This window comes from Sipha flava, unplaced genomic scaffold (genome assembly GCF_003268045.1).
Source record: "Sipha flava isolate LNK unplaced genomic scaffold, YSA_version1 108_pilon_pilon, whole genome shotgun sequence".
NCBI lineage: Eukaryota > Metazoa > Arthropoda > Insecta > Hemiptera > Aphididae > Sipha > Sipha flava.
The window spans coordinates 938,920-959,730 of record NW_020271725.1 but is presented as its reverse complement, the minus strand read 5'-3'; the positions used below and the strand labels follow the sequence as shown (position 1 = coordinate 959,730).

General features: G+C 29.0%; 1 protein-coding gene across 3 annotated transcripts in view; it reads right to left on the bottom strand.

The window, feature by feature from the left end:
- LOC112686341 (solute carrier family 2, facilitated glucose transporter member 1-like) overlaps window positions 1-20,811 on the bottom strand; it is a 59,114-nt gene that overhangs the window by 20,706 nt on the left and 17,597 nt on the right. Inside the window, exon 1 of one of the 3 annotated variants that reach the window (XM_025558584.1) lies at window positions 10,934-11,488. The exons of the other annotated variants lie outside the window; for them this stretch is intronic. Coding sequence (XP_025414369.1) covers window positions 10,934-10,993 — 60 coding nt within the window. The 5' untranslated portion in view covers window positions 10,994-11,488. Of the gene's footprint in view, window positions 1-10,933; window positions 11,489-20,811 lie in introns of those variants that run through there. 3 annotated transcript variants of the gene reach the window in all.

Sequence of the window (20,811 nt, the reverse complement as noted above, 5' to 3'; positions counted from 1 at the left end):
TGTATAAATACGCGTAGACCATATGACTGAAAGTTCTAAACCGCGGTTCGAAATCAACATGCTTTGTAATTCTTTTAGCTATATACGCATGTGGGATGGGGTTGAAACCATATAAAAAATGCATATTTGATAAGTACTGACGCGAGATTTTTATCTTTCATGTAGTCATTACGTGTAGGGTATTTGTATTTTAATATTATATATGGCTTGCATTCGTATTATTGTTATATTTCTTGAAAAAAATTAAAATAAATAAATAAAATAAAAATCCCAACGAACAAGAAATCCAACGAAAACTTCAAGTGCGATTTCGGTGATGCGGGTAAAACTGTTCAGTGGTAACGATACCCCTGTGCCGATGACACAAGAGGATCATGTCCTTCACCCTTGCAGAAAAGAATTTTCAATGCCTAATAGTGTTGTATTTAAATAATATTTTGATTGATTGGCGAATTATTGTTTTTATGCGTTATGCAATCCAGTCATATCGGCAAAAAGAGAATCTGCTGGAAAAGCAAAATAATACCTATATAAAACAACATACCGACAAAACTGCGATTTCGGCAATCGATTTTAATTTCATTCCCACGTTTGTTTCCAACCTCTCATAATTTAGAAATTCCGACCTTAATGAGAGTACATCGCGTTGTGATTGCTGCAAAACGGTTCACTGTGTAAACAAAATTATTACGCCTACTGTACTCCTATACAACAGCGATTTCCAAAATGGTATGTTCCACGAACCCAAAGAGTTCTTTCACGGGACTATCTCAAGGGTTCCGCAGGATGTTTGTGAACATTGAGAGTTGTAATTGTATTAAACAATAATCATTCGAAAAAAAATGTTTATACATTTTTTGGATTATTGGTTTTTCAATAAGGAATTGAATTATTAAAATGAAATTGGAGTTAGAGACATTGTGGTTCTGTGAAACACAAACTATTACCTTAGAGTATTGTAATCATAAACGTTTGGTAACTTCTTCTCTACAAAACTATCGGTATATCACAATGATACATTTTACGGTACCAGTTTACCGCTGGCGTTCGGCTTTTTGTGACCACCAATAACTCGGATACCTTATATCATACGATCGCGTCATGTGTGATTCACCAGTCTGTTAACCATTTGAAGAAAAATCGAAAAATCGAAACATCAAATTTATTAATTTTGCTTTGCGTGTTATTTAACGTATGCGCATGACTAATCTGTTGTGTTGTCATTCACATTGCATTATCGATCGCCGTTTATGATATTTTTTAATATTTGTACACTTTTGGAATCACACGGTTGAGATATATTCTGAAACGATTCTTTCAGGTGTGAAAATATATTGTTTGAGAGTTAATGGGATTTCGTTTTAGCAACCAATTCGCTTTCTGTATAAACGTTACATAGCAGCTTTTCAGTAACTGTCCGATTTCGTTGACCAGCTTAAGTGTGTATAGTTACAGATTGTCTGAACAATAATTTATCATTTGCTCCGTTACGTCAGACGTATTAGATAATCCCATGATTAGAGGATCGCAGAAATTCAATCGATTTAGATTAATTGTATTACAATAACTTGAACCACGTAAAATCAAAATTCTCGGATATATTTCTACAAAGTGCAATTAAATACAAATTCAATAAATTGGGACAGCTGTTTATACTTGCGTATTCACGCTAACATTTAAACTTTCAATATTCAACTGCACTCGCCGCGTAATGAGTGAAATTCAGTATATTCTAAGTGGGGTGCATATCTACGCGTGGGTGGAAAAAAAACACGATAAATGTATTAATCATATTATACATTTTACACTTATACGAAAAGATAAAAAAAATTCGATTTGTTTGCGAACCCAATTGAGCGTGGATTATAAAATTGATTCGCTAGAAGCAATAATACATTTATTATTTGAATTGAATGTTAAAGATAGGCGCAGACAAATAAAACACTAACATGTATAATTCTTATCTTAATTGGTTATGGAGCGTTGTAATCGGCTTTAAAATATTATGTCAAACGCGACAATGGTTTATGTGTGGGCGTGAGATGGGATATTCGTTCGAAGTTTTTCCGCGTACAAAAACACTGCACTTTGGTCAACATGATGCATTGTTTATGCTAAGTACATCAAAAATGTAATGGAATTTATGTAATATAAATTTTTTTAACAGTTGTGCAATGCATCGTCTGACATTAATTACGCCGATAAAATATTTTAATCGACTTACTACAATACATGTATACTGTCCATTCGTAACAATAACATTACAATGTCAAGAGTCCATAACCTATGATATACAGGTAGTTACAACGACATTAAGTATAAAATATAATATATGATCGTCTAAAAAACTTTTCTTTTGATTTAAACTATTTTTCATTATTGTTGCATTACATTAAGTTTTCAACGAATTCAAATAAAATTACTTCGCCTAGATATACTGCCACAGTATTTGCAATACTATATCTAAGATTCGATAAGTTTAGAGTTTATTTTTTCAAGGTCCCCTTAAAATACGAACAATCGGTATTTCGTACTTTTAGGTACCGTATGCACGTGATATCACATTATTATTTTAATCCGACGTCGAAAATATGTTGGAAATGTCATTTATATCATGTCTGTACGCATGTACCGATTATGACGAGGGAAACCTTTAGGATTACAGTCGTGGAACACGGCATAATAATGGAAGACGCATCCTTTGCGCGACGAGATGCCGGGATAAAAGGGTTTATACCTGTGATGTGAATTTGTACCGGGGAGTGGTAAACCACATACACACATCGTAAGTATGTGTACACAATAACAATGGCATCCAAGGTTAGGTGTGTGCATTCGTGTTCGTCCAGTGTCTACGTATACGAACTAAAAACATCATCGCATCGGCGCATTACACGTGTACACGATTGGTATGTAACTTTAATAGGTTTATAATACGTACGGTGAGTGTGTGTGTGTGTGTGTGTGTGTGTTTGTGACCATCCGTCAAGGTTGTGACTGTGTGTTCCCTGCAGTTCACGCAACGGTAGTTTTTACGTATTATTGTTATAATATTATTATAATAACGTTAAAACGTTAATGATTTGATATTATGATGTGATGTATGTAACATCCACGGTCCGATGGTTTGTACCGCGAGACACTCCATCGCGTGCTTGACGATAATTAAAAAAAAAAAAAAAACGAACAAGACGTCATTTTACGTCTGTGAATTTTGCCGGTTTCACGCATAAAACCATACACATACGGTGGCGAAAAAGCGAACGAAAATTATGCTTCTCGTCTGGACCATAATATAGCTGCAGGTTAATATTCAGTGCATGCAGCTTATAAATAATTTCAATTGGTTCTGTTAAAATGTAAGTATTTCAAAATGCTAGTCAGCAAACAAAATATTTTTTTTTTGAGAAGACACGCGTTAAATTCCACTGACCTGAATATTAGAAAAAAGTTTTTAAAAAAAAATATTTAATATTACCACCTCCACCGGTTTATCTACCTTATACGCTCATTAGCACACCGACCCATAATTTAAAAAGCATTAGTTATTAAAAAGTACTACCATTAAATTAATATGTCACCGTGACTAATGAGTTATTCCACTGGATAAAATCTAATCGTCGAATTGATCTTAAATTCTAGTCATCAATTGTTATTGTGTATAATTGTAATGCTTCGATGTGTTTATTTCAAAATGTCATAATTTGTTTCAACTTCAAAGTTTCAACAACATACGACTAATGGTTATTAGGTAAAATAACTCATGGTATGTGGTTATACTAATGACACACGTAAAGCACGTATATTTGTGTATTTAAAAAATGGAACCACGTATGTATTTCGTTCAATATCATTTTTCATGAATTTAATCATTTCATAGTTTTGATTATTTATATTGCATCTTAAAGCTATATTTAATTTTCATAGTTAATGGTTTTTACTATCGCTTTTCTTATTTTTGTCATATTTGTTTCGTTGTTATGACTTCTGTGATTTATCTACTGAAATTTTCACGTAGATCTCTTTCTTTTCTGTTTCAAACAATAATATAATGTTTGAAAGTAAGCAATCAATTTTCTAATGAAATTTATAAAGTTAATTGTATATAATATGATGAATATTTAATGAACCATTTTTTTTTTTTTTTAATATTTGGTTGTATAGAACTAGGAAAAAAATTAATCTTAAAAATTGGTAACAAGAAAATTCCATAGAATATGTAATAAAAAAAAAAAATAAAAATAAAAAAAAAAAAATAATGAAAAAAAAAACATTAAAACGGAATTCCAAATATCGATAACACAGAGACATATGTATAACTATTATAAAATGTACAACTTCTACTACCTAATATTAATAATATTATTCATTATGTATTAATAATAAGTTAACATTAATTTGCAGTAATAAAATGAGAACAAATTTTCTTATAAACAAGTTCCACCAAACCACAAAATGTGGTATTAAAACATATAAAAAAAATTTTTCGAGCAAATAATTGAATACCGTGTGGATGTATTTAAAATTATTATAGGTAATACAATTTTATATCAAGCATAACTCTCTTAATGTTTTCGAATAGTACAATAATTTAGCAGAGTTTATTACAGCTAAGTGCGTCTCACAAGGATTCATATATTACAATACCTTCTATGATAATAAAGATAATATAAACTTGAGTTTGGTATGTACTATTTTTTTTTTTTTTTTGACCTAATGTAAATACATTATATACATTATGTATACGAGTACATTTTGTATTATTATTATTATTTTTCTGTATTCGGTAACAAACACATTATAACGATAGTAATAAATTCCCCATACCGAAGTCTGAATATTAATAGCATATGTTGTGTAGAGACCAATCATTATTATTCGCCATACGATTTGTATCCTAATCATTTACAAAACTAATGTCGCATCGTCGTTAAACGTCATTGCACAGACCGAACCCAGGGAATAACTTTGAGATGATTATTTAATTTAATATTTGTCTGTAATTATTATCTAGTCCCTATAAATGCTATCCGCATGAAGACAATATGTATTAATGTATACATATTGAGTTCGGGAAAATTATTTCTATGTACAAGTGGTAGTGGCAGTCGTGAATTTCATCAAAAAAAACATAAATAAAAAAATCGCCAAAATGTACATATATGGTACATGCGTCGATCAACGAAGTTACGAAATCGATTATCGTGGTTATATATTATACCTGTAATGCATATGGATTTTTTCGTAATAAAATTAACGAAAAAAACGAGAGCCGCACAAGTAGATTTATTAAAATATGTTATCAGATGTAATAATACTGTAAGCTCACGGTGGAAATAAGCCGAAATAAAAAATGCAATCATCTTTAAATTTAATAATATTATATGATGCGATATCGTAAACCGATCAGTAATATTGTATTTGGTACAGCACATATGCGTTAGCCACGAAATGACATACAAATGATAACACTGATGACTATAAGGAATGGTGAATCTTGCCGCACCAATCGATTATACAAATAATATTAGATGACGACTACAAAGGCTCGTTCCGAAAAGTCTTGACGTAAATGTACGTACCAAATGATTTTAATGAAATATATTGTAAAATTACTCCCCGTTACGTCAAACCTCGAGGATATTCTATATAATAAGGAATAAAACTATTTAAGCAGCTATTACAAGAGTTTTATTTATTGAAACGAAAAATAAATAATAACGAATATGAGGTACATAAGAGTACAAAAAATATCTATAGCTCCAAGATATTGATTTTCGAAATAGAAATAGAATAATCCGTATTTGATTGGATACCGCTGGTTTGTTTTCTGCGCCAATGTTTTTATAATAATTGATAATAATATTTCATCGTAACATCTGCAGCAATTCTATAAACGTATTATACGATAATATTCTTCAAATACTAACTACTAAAACGTTTTAAGTCTACATAGGTACTTAGACTCGGTTAAAAATATAGTTTAATTTACCGCATTAGTCCATTACATATGCATGTGTACGAAAACAATTTTGATAAAGGAAAACACGTGTAATATTTTAATGTTAAATTTTATTTTTCTCGACTGCGGCAATCAACGAGTAAACGGAGAAAGTATTTTATTTAATTTCAAAAACGCCACTTCAAAAATCGAAAGTAGAGTAAAAGGCTTTTAGTAAAATACTTAATGTGCAACTCATTTAATATTTGTTTCATATATTAGTTAGCGAAATTCTTAAAATACAGGCAATTATTTTAACATTTAATGATTAACTAAATAAACGTGGTGCATTACAATTCTGCTCTATACTCGGATATTTAGGGAAAACAAAAAATTACCTAATGACTTACATGGAATTATAAAAGGATTTTTTCCCCATTAATTATACAAGTGATATATGTACGTATATTTATTTGAAAGCGGAACAGTATAGTATGAACATCATAAAGAATCGGCGATATAGGAAAAAAACGTTCAAATAGGTTTCAGTGTGTTGCCATGTAAAAAAGTATATATTATTAAAAAAAATATATAAAAAGAGTAAATAATTGTTTGTTATAGAGTATATATTGTTTTTATTAATTTCGTGGGGAAAAAATACCGAATAATCTGCACAAGTTGTTTGAAATGTGTATCTCGGTAAATATCGACATCGTTTGAATATTATAAACGCGAATAAGAAAATATATGAACGTGAAAATAATTGTACGTTTATTATAATTTGTCAGCTCTAAAATAAATTGTGATTTCCTTGATGATACTATATACTGATCTCATAAAATCGATGCAATTATATTTTTCACTACTCAAATACGTACGGATACATAAAATATAATATTACAATTATTATAATTTATAAATACCTCAGTAGCTATTATTATTATTATTTGATTTTAATGCTCTACGGTAAAGTTTGCGCACAACAAAATTTCAAACCGCGCTACTGGTCCATATATGCTGCCATGAGCATAAAATTCAATTATATGTTCAACTATAGTCTGATAAAAAATGTTCTTCTCGTGATACATTGAAAATAATTGGTGATTATAGTACCTTGATAATTTGTTTCTTCGTAACAAATTTCTGAAAATATTACTATAAAAATATTTAGTTTTACACGTATCAAGTTATTAAATCTGAGCCTATAACATATAGTTTGAAATATTGTATAAACTTATGTAGGATGAAAAACAAGAAAAAATTAACCACTAATATACCATATACGAATAGGGCTATGGCGTATACTAATGTATCGTTATCGTTAATAAACGCGCATCCGGTAGGTAACATTTTGATTTGCGTGGTGAAGAATATATATTTACAATCCGTTTTAGTGTTTGGATTTGATTACAATGAGACACTCAAACTTTTAACAACTGATTTTAACCGTGGTATACGTGACATACGCGATTTGATGAACGGACGTTATTCGTATCATTATTTTAATATTTTCCTCGTACATTTGACGTGTGCGCACCTCATGAATCGTAAATATTAGTAACCTAAGAGAAAAAAAATGTATAATCACCTACGGGCGCCTAAAAATAATAATAAAAGTATACTTATAAGTTTTAATATACGTATAATGTCGTAGTCATATAGCGCATATAAATGGTTTTGGATATTAACTTCCATCATAACGCTGAACGATCTTCTTTTCTTTTTTTTTTTAATAACACCACCGGAAATCGTATAATAATTATGTTTATTGCTAGACGATATTATTGTTTTCAATCGTATAGCGTTATATCTAAAGAGTGGCTAACATTATCGTTCACACTGTATTAATATACTCTTAGTTTTTTAAGAGGTTGAACACAACATACATTTTCCAATGGTTCGATAAGAATTAGACATAACAGATAGGAACTTTTATAATATAAGTATAGTTTTGGGTTTGTCGTAAAAAAAAAGACCAATATTACTTACGAATAATTACACTATAAAAAGCGATGGCAGTTTATATGATAGAAAACATTTTAATAATTTATACTTTATCTTTCCAGAAATAAACTAGTATAAGTAAATATAAATAAACAAATTTATGCCACATTGGTGCAAATAGGGAAGGCTTGAGGAGGTTTAGACCACCAAATTACTGCCGAGCTTCCCCCTTCTCAAATGAAGTATAAAGCCAGTTTTAAGAAATTGTGAAAAAATTATTATTTTTCTATAAAAAAAGCAATAGGAGGCTTGGGCCTAAATGTGGGCTATTTACGCCTATGTGAATGCCTAGTTAAGTCTTAAATTAAAATCATTAATAATATCAACAAATTTTAGTTTTAGATAGGTACTAATGAAATATTCAATCAGATATTTTGTATTCAAATTTATTGAAAATTGTCTTTTGAAACACATTATCATAAGTAATATTGTAAATTGGTACGTTTTTTCTCCGAAAAAAATAAATAAATTGATTGTGCATCAAGATCCCAACCTCAAATAAAATGGTATGATAAGAATATTCTTGTATTAAACCATAATACAAGAGTGAGTACTTCAGTGTTATCTAGTGTACGTACGAATACCGGTTTTTTGACATTAATATTCGTTGTCGAATTCTTTAATAATATCGTATTCATAATGTGCATTAATACAGGAATTATGTGTACTAATAATACAAGTTATTACTACCATTATTTTTATTTTTCAGTATTGATAGACACTATTGCAATGCTGCAATGCTGCAAAGTTGTGTAACATAATAGTTAACTATATAAATATTGAATTAAAAATACATTGAGCAATATAAAAATATTTTTCTGGATTAGAAATGTGCATAAAAAAAAATAAGACAATTTCAACGGTTTGAGCCTCTTCGAAATGACAATACATTCATTTTGACTATCAACTCATACGAATTAGTTCACAAATAGAACCAAACGCATAGATAAGATAAATAATTAGAAAATTCGAGTGTATGCTCATTGACGATATAGTCGTCCAATTTTTAAACACATATAAGATAAATAAATGGATACCGTCAAAACGTAAATATAGGTATGTTTAATACATAATACAAAAACGAATCAGCGTATTCGCCAATCATTTTTACAACCATAATTAATTAATATTTATCAGTTATTACTCATGTTGTTGTACCTGTAGGTTTACTATTATGTTAAAATCGATATATCACCGCATTCTCAACAATACACAATAAAGTTAATAATAAGAGTTGCGACACACGTCGTAGTCGATTTTTGCTATCATTGCAGACACAACAGCGCATGTGAATTTGAAAGATAAATTAACGTTAATGAAAAAGATTTTAATGGAATTATCATGAATTCACAGTATTGTTTTTAAAAACTATCCGTACGCCAAATAATTTTCGACGGTTAATTTTTAATAGTATACAGAGTTCAAAGTTTTAAATAATTGTCATTGAATATTCATCCACGCACCTATGTGGCACATAATATGACCTTATATTATCACGTCTCAGTAAATACATTCATCACTCTCAATTTACCAATATTTCTTTGATGGATACATTTGTGATATAATTATTTTGTACTCAGTGATAAATCGACGTGATTTGGTTAGTATTAATTTACCTTAATATTTTTATCCATACCTTCTATTAAAATCTTAAAATAACATTAATAAAACAATAACATTTAATGCATGCGTTTAAGTAATAAATACAATGTTATATTATGCATGTTTTTAATGTAATTCACAACCAACTATACAAATAATCCATTTAATTACCGATGGCAACTAGACCTAACACCTAGTACTATTTAAAGAATATTATGTTGAAACATAACTCGTTGAAAATGGAAATATTAGCGTTTAAATTTTACATTAATGGGAATAAATTTATTTTTTGCTTTGAACGCATGTCAACTATATGAATTAATTTTTTTTTATATTATACATACGAGAATAATTTTTCCCACTTACCAACCTCATGCAAATGTTGGATATTTATTGTACTGAATTAATATTTTTGTTTAAAATATCGAGAAATAATATTGATATAATGTCGTTATTAATATAATTGTATATAATACCTAAATATTAATTTTTTGCAACAAAAATCAATAAATGTAAGCATTCCAATGTATGAGTATATTTAAAAAAAAAACGTCGGATGTATTTTTATTTTTGTTATAATAAACGAAAGCACACGAAATTACTTAGAAAATTGTTAACCATTAAATAAATTATTTTTTTTATAAAATCATTAAAATTAAAATAAAGGAATATTGCTCTTAATTATTTAAACAGAACATTTTTTACAATCTCGATCGATTTGAAAAAATAAATTCAAATTGTAAACACAAATAATAATTTAAAAGATTGTAAGAGCACAAATATTCAATAAAATTATGTCATATACGTACAAATGTTGGGATCTTCTGGAAATAACTATATGTAAAGAAGATATTGTCATTTAATATACATTTTCAGAACTTGAGGAAAATCAATATAATTTTCACGACTGTTGTGGAAATGTATTTGAATAACGAGAAAAGTATATTAATTCAATGTGAGCTGAAAGTCAAATAATACCATTCGATATCTAAGTATACATTTATGTTACAAAATGGAAATATTTAACCACAGTAAACGTACATTATAATACAATATTTTGGACATTTCAATACAAAAACGTGACGATACTATCGGATTTATTAGCGGGAAAAATGTAACTGCATTAAACTTTAAACACTTGTTTAACTGATTTTTTCACAGGGACCAAAACCGAAAGAATGCGAGCCATGCACCTCCTAATCGTACGAAAACAATCGAGCGGTAAGCATCACAATTACGATAGCAATAATATTGTACACGTTTCGAAAGCGAATGTGTTCGGAAAGGATCGGATGACGATAAAAATAATACGAAACAAAAATACGTTGATAATAATATTGGGAAGCGTTCGTACGAACCCAACGGGGACTCCACTACTAATCTTACCTGATTTTTGGGCGCGGGAGCCTGTTTCTCCACGTCTTTGACCATTTGTTTCTCGCTCATCGTCACGGCCTGGTTTACAGAGAGCAGGACGTAGTGTTAACAACGGGTCGTGCGCCTTTGCAAAATGTGTTGGCCACGGGCGACGCGATGGAATCACGAAGTTTCTCGCGGGGCGGAACTTCGACAGGAGCCAATATCGGTGATGCGAGTGCTGGCGCGCGCCACTCACTCGGATCTATACGTTGGTCGCACTCCACGTACGAACAAGTCTTTTGATTGCGGTTCTCGCTCGATCGCTCTCCTTCACTTCTTATCGTGCTCACGGTACGTCTGTGCCGCGCACAAGGGACGACTGAGGGTGTGATGGGCACGCGCACCAGAGGGTAATAAATCCACTACGTTACCGCCGCCCGCGCAGCGTGTGTATTCGTATACGTGAAAAATAATACGCCGAACGTGGACGCGGTGGTGGTGGTGGTGGTGGTGGTGGTGATATCGAGCGCCCTAGCTGCGTTCTCCTCGTCCTACACACGGCCAAACGCGTTGTGACGGCGGCGACGTGCGCGCCGGCAGCCACGATCGGCGCGTTGCCGACCGCGTCGTCGGTGCTCGTCGTCATTTTCCTTTTCGTCCTCCCCACCAACGAATCACACAAACGCGCAGGATGCCGGGTAATGCGTGCGTGCGTGTGTGGTTTTTTTTTCGTGTATACGTAAACGCGTGTGCGTCGAATTCGAACATGTTCCGAGTTCCTACGTTGTCTTCTCATTTTCCCCAATAAATGGTGATCGATTCGTTTGCGGTATACTTGTTTTATTTTTATCAATATCTTTCCAAATTCGCGGTTTCTCAGTCGACGTAATAACAGTGGCAATTGTCTCCATTGAAAAACCCTTTATAATCTTATTTTTCATATATCGCGGTACGTAAATCATGACGTACCATCATTGTTCCACTGAGTCTACCGTTACGTGTGCAAATTTGAGAAGGGAGAGGAAGATGTTGGTTTAAAAGAGTTTACGTATCATGAAAACATCTCAGGCCCGAATATGGTGGAGAAATGTTCGTGGTTCGGTCCCAAGATCGGTACTTTCTCGTACAATCGTAAACCACCACAGCAGGTCCACAGCGCGTGCGTTTTTCTTTCCCTCAAAATCCAGGAATGATGAATATTGCTGAAAACTCGGAAGGTGTAATGGGGTTTGCTAACTGGGTTGTCCACTTTTTAATGATCGAGTCGAACATATATATTGGTGATCATGGTTGCGATTAATGATATTAAAGGTAATCGTGTTTTCGTATTGGAAATCCTACGTCAACAAATCATCGGTCGGTACAGCTGTATAACGTTCACGTACGTATTCGAAAGTGGGACATTTCAAAAGGGAGCTCGTTCTTAACAAACAATTAATATCAAGTGTCAAAATAGTGCAATAGTTAATTACTTGGAAAGGGGAGCCATGACTCTCGTTTTTACGCCTGCGCAACAATATAAAATATCGGTATTTGTGTACGTCTGGTACCCATATCGCGGGTTTGATTTTCAAAATAATTTTCATTCCCAAATAGTTTACTGTCAAGTGACGGATATTTAACAATAAATGAACACACTTCTCAAATCGGACCATCGTTGATGCATTTGTAATCCATTTAATTTACATAACAAATATCTGTTTCAAAGACGTAAACATATTAATATACTAATTATTAAATATATTGAAAATCAGCTTCCCCGAAAATTTGTTTATTCGTTTAACATAAAACAAAAGCTATTAGGTCAATAAATAACATGTATCAATAATAAGAAATCTAATTTTTTATTACCGTCATGGGAAACATTTCAGTAAATAACCCCCGTTGCTTAAATTGTATGACAGCTAAACTCTTAAACTAGTAATATGTAACAACAGCCAATTGAAAACCAAAAGTAACAACACATTCTAAAATTATATGTATAAATATTTTAAACCGAAGATTAATATTAATTTAATAAACTAATTTATTAATAAATTATTATAAATAAATTAATACTTTTTTTTGCTAAAAGTATACGTTTACTTGCGAATCATGAACACAAATATTGTTCAGTAAAAACATACAAGCCGTCATAACTGTTAGTACTTGTATTACTAAAAGGTTAATTTACACGTAACTAAAGTTCGAGATAGTAAACTTTATTTTAATTAATTTAGAGCTGTAATTAATCATTATAATATTATAGATACTATATAGATACTTTTGTTTTATTTTATTTCAATTAATTAACAAATTACACAGCGAAATTATATTTGTAAAATTACAAAATATAGTTCTAAAATAATTATTTCACAATGTACACAATTTTATAATATTAAAAATAGAGAATATTCTTTTCTTAAATTTTCAATTTCAATGTTTTATATTTCATCAAGAAATACCGTTAAGATGAGGAGAACTTCTTTTTTAATTTCCAATTTATGATTTACTATCATGAACTATTTTAAATATACTTCAAATAATGGTAGAAAAAATATTAAGAGTATCATGAAATTAAATGAGATTTGAAAAAAAGTTTTATAATGAGTGCATAAAAATAATAAAACTCTGAATAAATTTTTAGCAATCATGACAGTAAAAAAATGAAAGTAAACTCTGAATGTTATCAAGACCTTGACTTTTTTATTCAAGCGAACTCCATTACTTGAGATTTATTTTTCATATGATAATCGCCATATTATAAATATAGTATTATATTTATTTTTACTCATTGTCTTTATTTAAATAAAATATTTGATTAAAGTAATGTAACTTTTAGCAAACATTCAATTACTGTTCAAGGTAATTTGGGACATTTGTGTATAATTATTTAGAACTGTATAAATAGGCTATCACTTTAAAGTAAACATTATTATTTTGAACAGTTTGAACTCTGCCTATAAATGATGTATCTAGTTGATATTGTATATTTTTTATAGAACATATAGCTTGCGGATTTGATCAACCCTAAATTTAATTGTGTTCGTTTTAAATTTTCAATGAAAAAATATTATTTTATTCGATTGAGGTGACATAATATTTGTTTGACATCTTTTTTTATTTTTAATTCCAGTTACGAAATATAGAGTTACATTTTATACAAACTTCGATTGATGAACAAAATATTATAAGTGTTTTATTTTTAATTTTTTTTTTTAGTTTAACATCTAGTCAAATAAAGTATGTGAATCGAAATTACTTATAAGTAATCATTCATTAAAATGTTCTTATTAAAAACTATTGCCCGTTTGATTGTAGTAATACATATTAAATTCAGTTAACAACGAGTAGTTATTCACAAAATCAAAGTATGATATTAATTTTATTATTTGTGCTATTTTAATAAATAAGTCTTAATGATTTATAGCTACATAAAATGTATTCAGTAAGTATCATTCTATTACCAGTATGTTATCATTAAAGACTGGGTATAATTTCATTAAAAATATCTTAAAATTGCACTAAAATGTTATCAAAATTGCAATTAAATACATTAAAATTACATAGTAAAATCATATCAAATATATAATCATTAATTACTTAATTAAATAATATTATGGATATCAATATAATATTTACAAAATATATAATTTTTCTGAATTAAAATTTATAATAATATACATATCTAAATTGTGTTCTTGAAAAATCTGTTACTTAAAATATGTTTATATAATGAAAAAGTACATTCAACGTCGACATTTGTTATCGATACATATTTAAAATAGTTTAAAAAAGTGGGTGTTGTATCTAAATAAACATTTTGATTTCCTGTCATAATCTCAGAGTAAGTTTTAATAGTTTTATATCCTTCGTTTTTTTCTAAGACCTATTTTAATTTATCTTTAACTATTTTTCCATTGGGACCGGGAATATTTATAGAAATATTTATACTAAATATTTTTATTTAGTTAGTATTTGTTTAGTATTTATTTATTTAATTATTTAGTATTTATACTAAATATGTTTAAACTATTAAGTAATTGACTATTTGATTCTTCTAAACTTGTGAGTTTTGTGGATAATTCAGATAAATATAATTTTAAAAATCCTAAACTACATTTAACTACTTGTAAAAATTTACGTCGTAGTTATATTTTTTATGTAAAATCACTTTGGAAATAATAATTTGTATATTTTATCACTTGAAATATACAAAAATTCAATAATTGCAAAAAATTGCATTAGTAAATTAAATAGGAACACTGTAATTAATCTGATTTGTATACATATCTGATAAGATTTGATTTACTGGGTATCAATAAAAAGTTGCAATATCAATTAAATCCGCTCTTTAGTTATCATATTAATATAAGTTATATTTGTTAGTACATTTATTTTTTTGTATATTTATAAGTACTATTTGTTTACTTAAATGTATTATATTCAGATAAGTATTGATATTGATATTCACATTAAATAGTTTTGACTTAAATACATTTAAGTATTATTTTTAAATTATTAAAAATAATTGTTTTAATATTAAGACTTTCACTTGAGACATTTATACACATATTTCAAACACATGAATTAACATTTGCATTAACATGCAAATTATTCGAAGATTCATATGATTTTGATAAATTGGTTTTATATATAATATAAATATATTTTTTTTTTATGATTTAATTATTAAATATTTTTATAGTTATTTCAAAGTGTTACAAAATGTTGAATGTTGAAAAATGAATACTCATGTTAAATTGAGTAATTTGGTTCAAAGACTTATTTTTTAAACATTGTTTAAAATGTTTCTTTCTGTCGAAAATGTATAGAATCCCAGTTAATTGCTGATTTTTTATGATTTTACGGGTTATGTAAACATTTCGATTACAAAATCATAATAAATATTTATTATTTTGACTAACTTGTTAATAGTGATATGACACTGCTTATAATTAATTCAATAGATATTATTTAAATGTTATCAACTTGTTTTCATTAATTTTTAGAACATGAATTAGTTTGTTGCAGTAAATTATTAGTGTATAATACTTATAATTACACAGGAACTTAAAAAATTAAATTTACATCGATAATTTCATTAAAATATACAGAGCACAACACTTTTTGATCAAATTCAGTGATTATTTTAAAACATTCAAAATTCTATCTTTAAAATAGTTAAGTTTTTACATTTAAGATACAATAGATAAAAATAAGTTGTACATTCGCATTTTTTCTCATGCGTGGCTTAAAAGAAAATATAATTTTAGAATTAAAGTAACTATGATAATTAAATTGTATATGCAGTGGTAAATAACAAGAAAAACTAAAAACATAAATGATACAATAACCAAACCAAACTATCGGGTAATCTTAGGTTTTCCGATTTTATTATATTGTTAGTTTAGTAAAAGCAATAAGAATAATTTTAAAATATAAAATTTAAGTAATTATTTTTAATATTACATTAAGTTTACAAAAACAAGTTGGCAAACTTGGAAATTTGCAGTTAATTATATATATATATTAGGGTGGTCGTTAATTTTACACTTTCAAATATTTTATCGAGCACCCTTCCATTTTGTTCATTAGTATAAGAAAATAATTTAAGTTAAATTTGGTGATGATATCTCACCCCCTTCACGTGCCGCAGAAGAGTTGAAAAATGACTGATGAGGGTAGATTTTCTGTTTTTCGAATTCAAACCGAAAAATATTAAACCCACATAAAAATAAATAGAAACTTAATTGTAGAACTTTTTATTACCTATAAAAAGTGTTCTTACAAAATTTCTTGTAAATCCTTCATTTTCCTATAATTTGTTAAATAATCAGATTTTATATTTATTTGGAAAATTGGATTTTCCTACGATTATTCTAATATATTTGACGTATGGTTGAAAATACGACAAAGTTGTTTGTATAAAAAATGTTTAAAATATAATTTCCTAAAAATAAAGTTATAGTTTAAATTTGCATTATACCAATAATTTTGTTATTACAGTAGGATTTATGAAATATTTTATTAAATAATTCTTCTACCACCACGGAGAACCAAATACAACATAATTATTATTTTATTTTATTAATTAGTAAAAGATTATTTCATAGTAAGGTTTAATAAATCAAGCAAGTTATTTTATACCTTAATATTTATTGTATAATAATTTTTCAAAACTATTTTTAAGTTGAGATAAGACAGCACATATTCTTTCAATTATACGGTATAAACATTATTGTTGAGTATTAGATTAGATTAGATTAGATTATTTATTGTGATTTATAATCGCAGAATTGAAACCATCATGTCACATTAGTGTTCACTGTGTATTTGTCTTTCTGTTCGTGTCTATAGTAAAATCATGCCTCGTCAAAAAATATTTATTGTCGGTGTTATGAAAAATCAAATACTCGGTAGTAAATTACCATCTAATAAAGATGTTTTAAGTGTTTTATTTTTTAATATGCGAATGGTAAACTTAACGCTACAAGGTAGTATTTCCTTAGTTATTGATGAATGTTTAATCTTTTGGAAAAAAGCCCGAATACCAACTCGAGATCGATGTCACTGCTTAAAACAACTGAGAAAACTTTATGAAGAATTGCGAAACCTCGAAAAATGTAAAAATAGAAATAGTGAGTTATGTAGACAAAGAGAGCATAAATTTGAAGAAAATTTAAATGATTTATTTGATATTGCGCATGCATCTGCTTTGAATATAATAAAAATAAATGAAGATAAAGAATTTTTGATTTTACAACGACAAAAAGGACGTCCTGGGTGTATGCTTGGTACAGACGTAAAATTAGCCGGGATTGAAAAACGAAAACATAATCGTGAAAAAAAATACATTGAATTACAAGAAAAACCGTGTTCATCGAAATCTGAAGAAGGTATATCAAATTAAATTAATTTTATAATTTATTTAATATAGTTAAAATTATACTTATTGTTTTATTTTTGATTTCAGTTGAATTTAATTCCACATCCAGTTCGGAAGAAGTAGAAACATTTACAAAGAACAAAAATTCAAGTTCATCAACTTCGTGTGCATTGCAAATGAAAAGGGCACGATTAGAAATATTAACACCTCGACTTTCTGCTGTACTTGATAAATGTAAGATCAGTGATAGAGATGCTGTACATTTATTAACAGCCTGCGTGGAAGCAAGTTCTCTAAATCCGTTAAATTATGTTATAAATCGAACTTCAATTCGGCTATCTCGTCAACGTTTTCGTGAGTTAAATGCTTCTAGAATAAAACAAAATTTTTTCGACTTAAATTTAAAATTTTTAACTATACACTGGGATTCAAAAATTCTTCTCGATATAACTGGTAAGACAAAAGTTGATAGACTTCCTATCATTGCAACAGCTCCTAATACTGAACAACTGCTTGGTGTTCCCGAACTTTCTGCGGGAACCGGTTATGAAGTCTCATCTGCTGTGTACGATACTCTCGAAGATTGGTCACTTCTTCATAAAGTACAAGCATTTGTATTTGATACGACGGCATCTAATACTGGACGTTTAAATGGTGCTTGTGTTCTTTTAGAACATAAACTTGGTCGTGATATTTTATACTTGGCTTGTAGACATCATGTTTTTGAAATTATTCTCCTAAGTGTATTCGTTGGGTCTAAGTTTGCTCCATCATCAGGCCCTGACATCCCATTATTTAAAAGATTTAAAAATCAATGGGAAACAATTGATTTAACACGGTTTTCAATTTGGTCCACGAATGTTAAGACTCGTATTATTCTTAATGACGTAAGGAAACAAGTATTAATATTTGCTCATGAAAAACTTAAAGATGACTTTCCTCGAGATGATTATAAAGAATTTCTTGAATTAGTAGTCATATTTTTAGGAGATGTTCCTCGGGGTGGTGTTAAATTTCGGCAGCCAGGACCCTATCATTTGGCTAGATGGATGGCAAAAGGTATATATTGCCTAAAAATTAGATTATTTCAGAACCAATTGAAATTAAATGTAGGAGAAGAAAAAGCCATACAAACCATTTGCTGTTTTATTGTAAAATGTTATATAGAATCTTGGTTTACAGCTCCAGATGCAGTGCAAGCACCACTCAATGATATTACATTTATAAAAAAACTTCATTCTTATAAAAAGGACGATAAAACTATTGCAAAAATAGCTTTAAATAAATTTCTAAACCATTTATGGTATCTTAATGAAGAATGTGTAGCTTTCAGTTTATTTGATGACAGAATTAATGTAAAACAAAAACGTAACATGGTTCAAAAAATATTGGAAGAAGACAAAGAAGAAGAAAAAGAAGTACAAAAGAAATATTACCTTAAATCAGAACAAGTTTCTAATTTTGTAAATAATGAACTATATATAATATATTATATATATTGAAAAGTCAAATTAATTAAAATAATTGAATATGTTCACGTGGTTAAATATTTTAAATAATTTGTAGCACAACAGACAATGAGTTTCCATCCATCTTTACATTTTGTCTACTATGCGTTTTAAAAAATGATTTTTGTTTGTTTTGAAAACAATACATCCCATTTATGCACTTCTATAAATGTCGTTTATTTACAAAACATCAATATTAACAGATAGGTATGATTTTAAACAAATGTAAGACCATAATAAAAAAAATTATGAAAATAAAAATGCATCGTGTTATCAAATCATATAATGCATACGATGTAGCGTACCACCGGTTACTCAAAGGTACCACAATAATGTTAAGTTGCTATGATAATATATGGATAGAAAGTAGATAGCAGTAGATATAAGAGATAAGAAATATAATATGAAATAACTGACAATGAGAATCATACGTAATCACTATTTTACTAATTATTAGCATTAAAACATTGGAAAATTTTTAATTATTTTTTTGTAAAATAATTATGACTACTTAATAATAAAAATACCGATGGAATGATTTATCAATATACATTTGCCGAAATAAAAACAGAATATTTGTATTATTGTGTCATTTTACTATCAGTTTTACTGGTAGTTATGGTAGCTGTAGTAAATTTTTAAAACTAATGATTTAGTAATAAAATATAATCATCAAATATAAAGCAAATATGAACATGTGAGTCGAATTGCAGGATGACCAATCTAGAGAAGTTTTTTCCAAATAATTGCTTGATATTGGTAATAGCAAAATACCTGGTGACTCATCGTCTGGATACATCATATGTCCTCAATATGTCAATATTTGTTACTGTACTGAAACTAAGACCGAACTCATCGAGAAGAATTTCCCAAATATTGCTCAAGATTACAAAGATCATGTATAGTTGAGCGAATGAATTATAATGGCTGCAAAAACCGTTGATGTCAACGAAATTAATTTTCAGATTCAAAATAAGATAGCTGGCGAATTAATGACATTCAAATCGATTGATTCCGTTACTAACCAAGATGATGTTTTCAACTATCCAACGGAGTTTTTAAATTCGCTGTTATTTCCTGGATTATCACATCATAATCTGCAATTAAAAATCGGTTCGATAATCACTATGTTCCGGAATATAAACCAGCCACGTTTTTGTAATGGCACCCGACTTGCAGCGAAGGTAATAATGAGCATCATCGTCGAAGCCACAATTTTGAAAAAGAAGTAAAAAGGCGAAGACGTTTTGATTCCACGGATTCCTTTGATTTTGAACGACATGCCATTCGACTTTAAACGGTTGCAATTTCCAGTGCGGCAATTTGCTAGCATTTGCAATGTTAATAAATAAATCTCAAGGGTAGTGGGTATGGGTTTGTGGCATCAATCTTGAAAATCCATGTTTTTTACATGTCCAATTATATGTCACCTGTTCCCTTGTCAGAATACCAAAAAATCTATTTATATACGCGCAAGAAAAAAAAAATAAGAATGTTCTATATTAAAAAGCATTAGAATAATAATTACT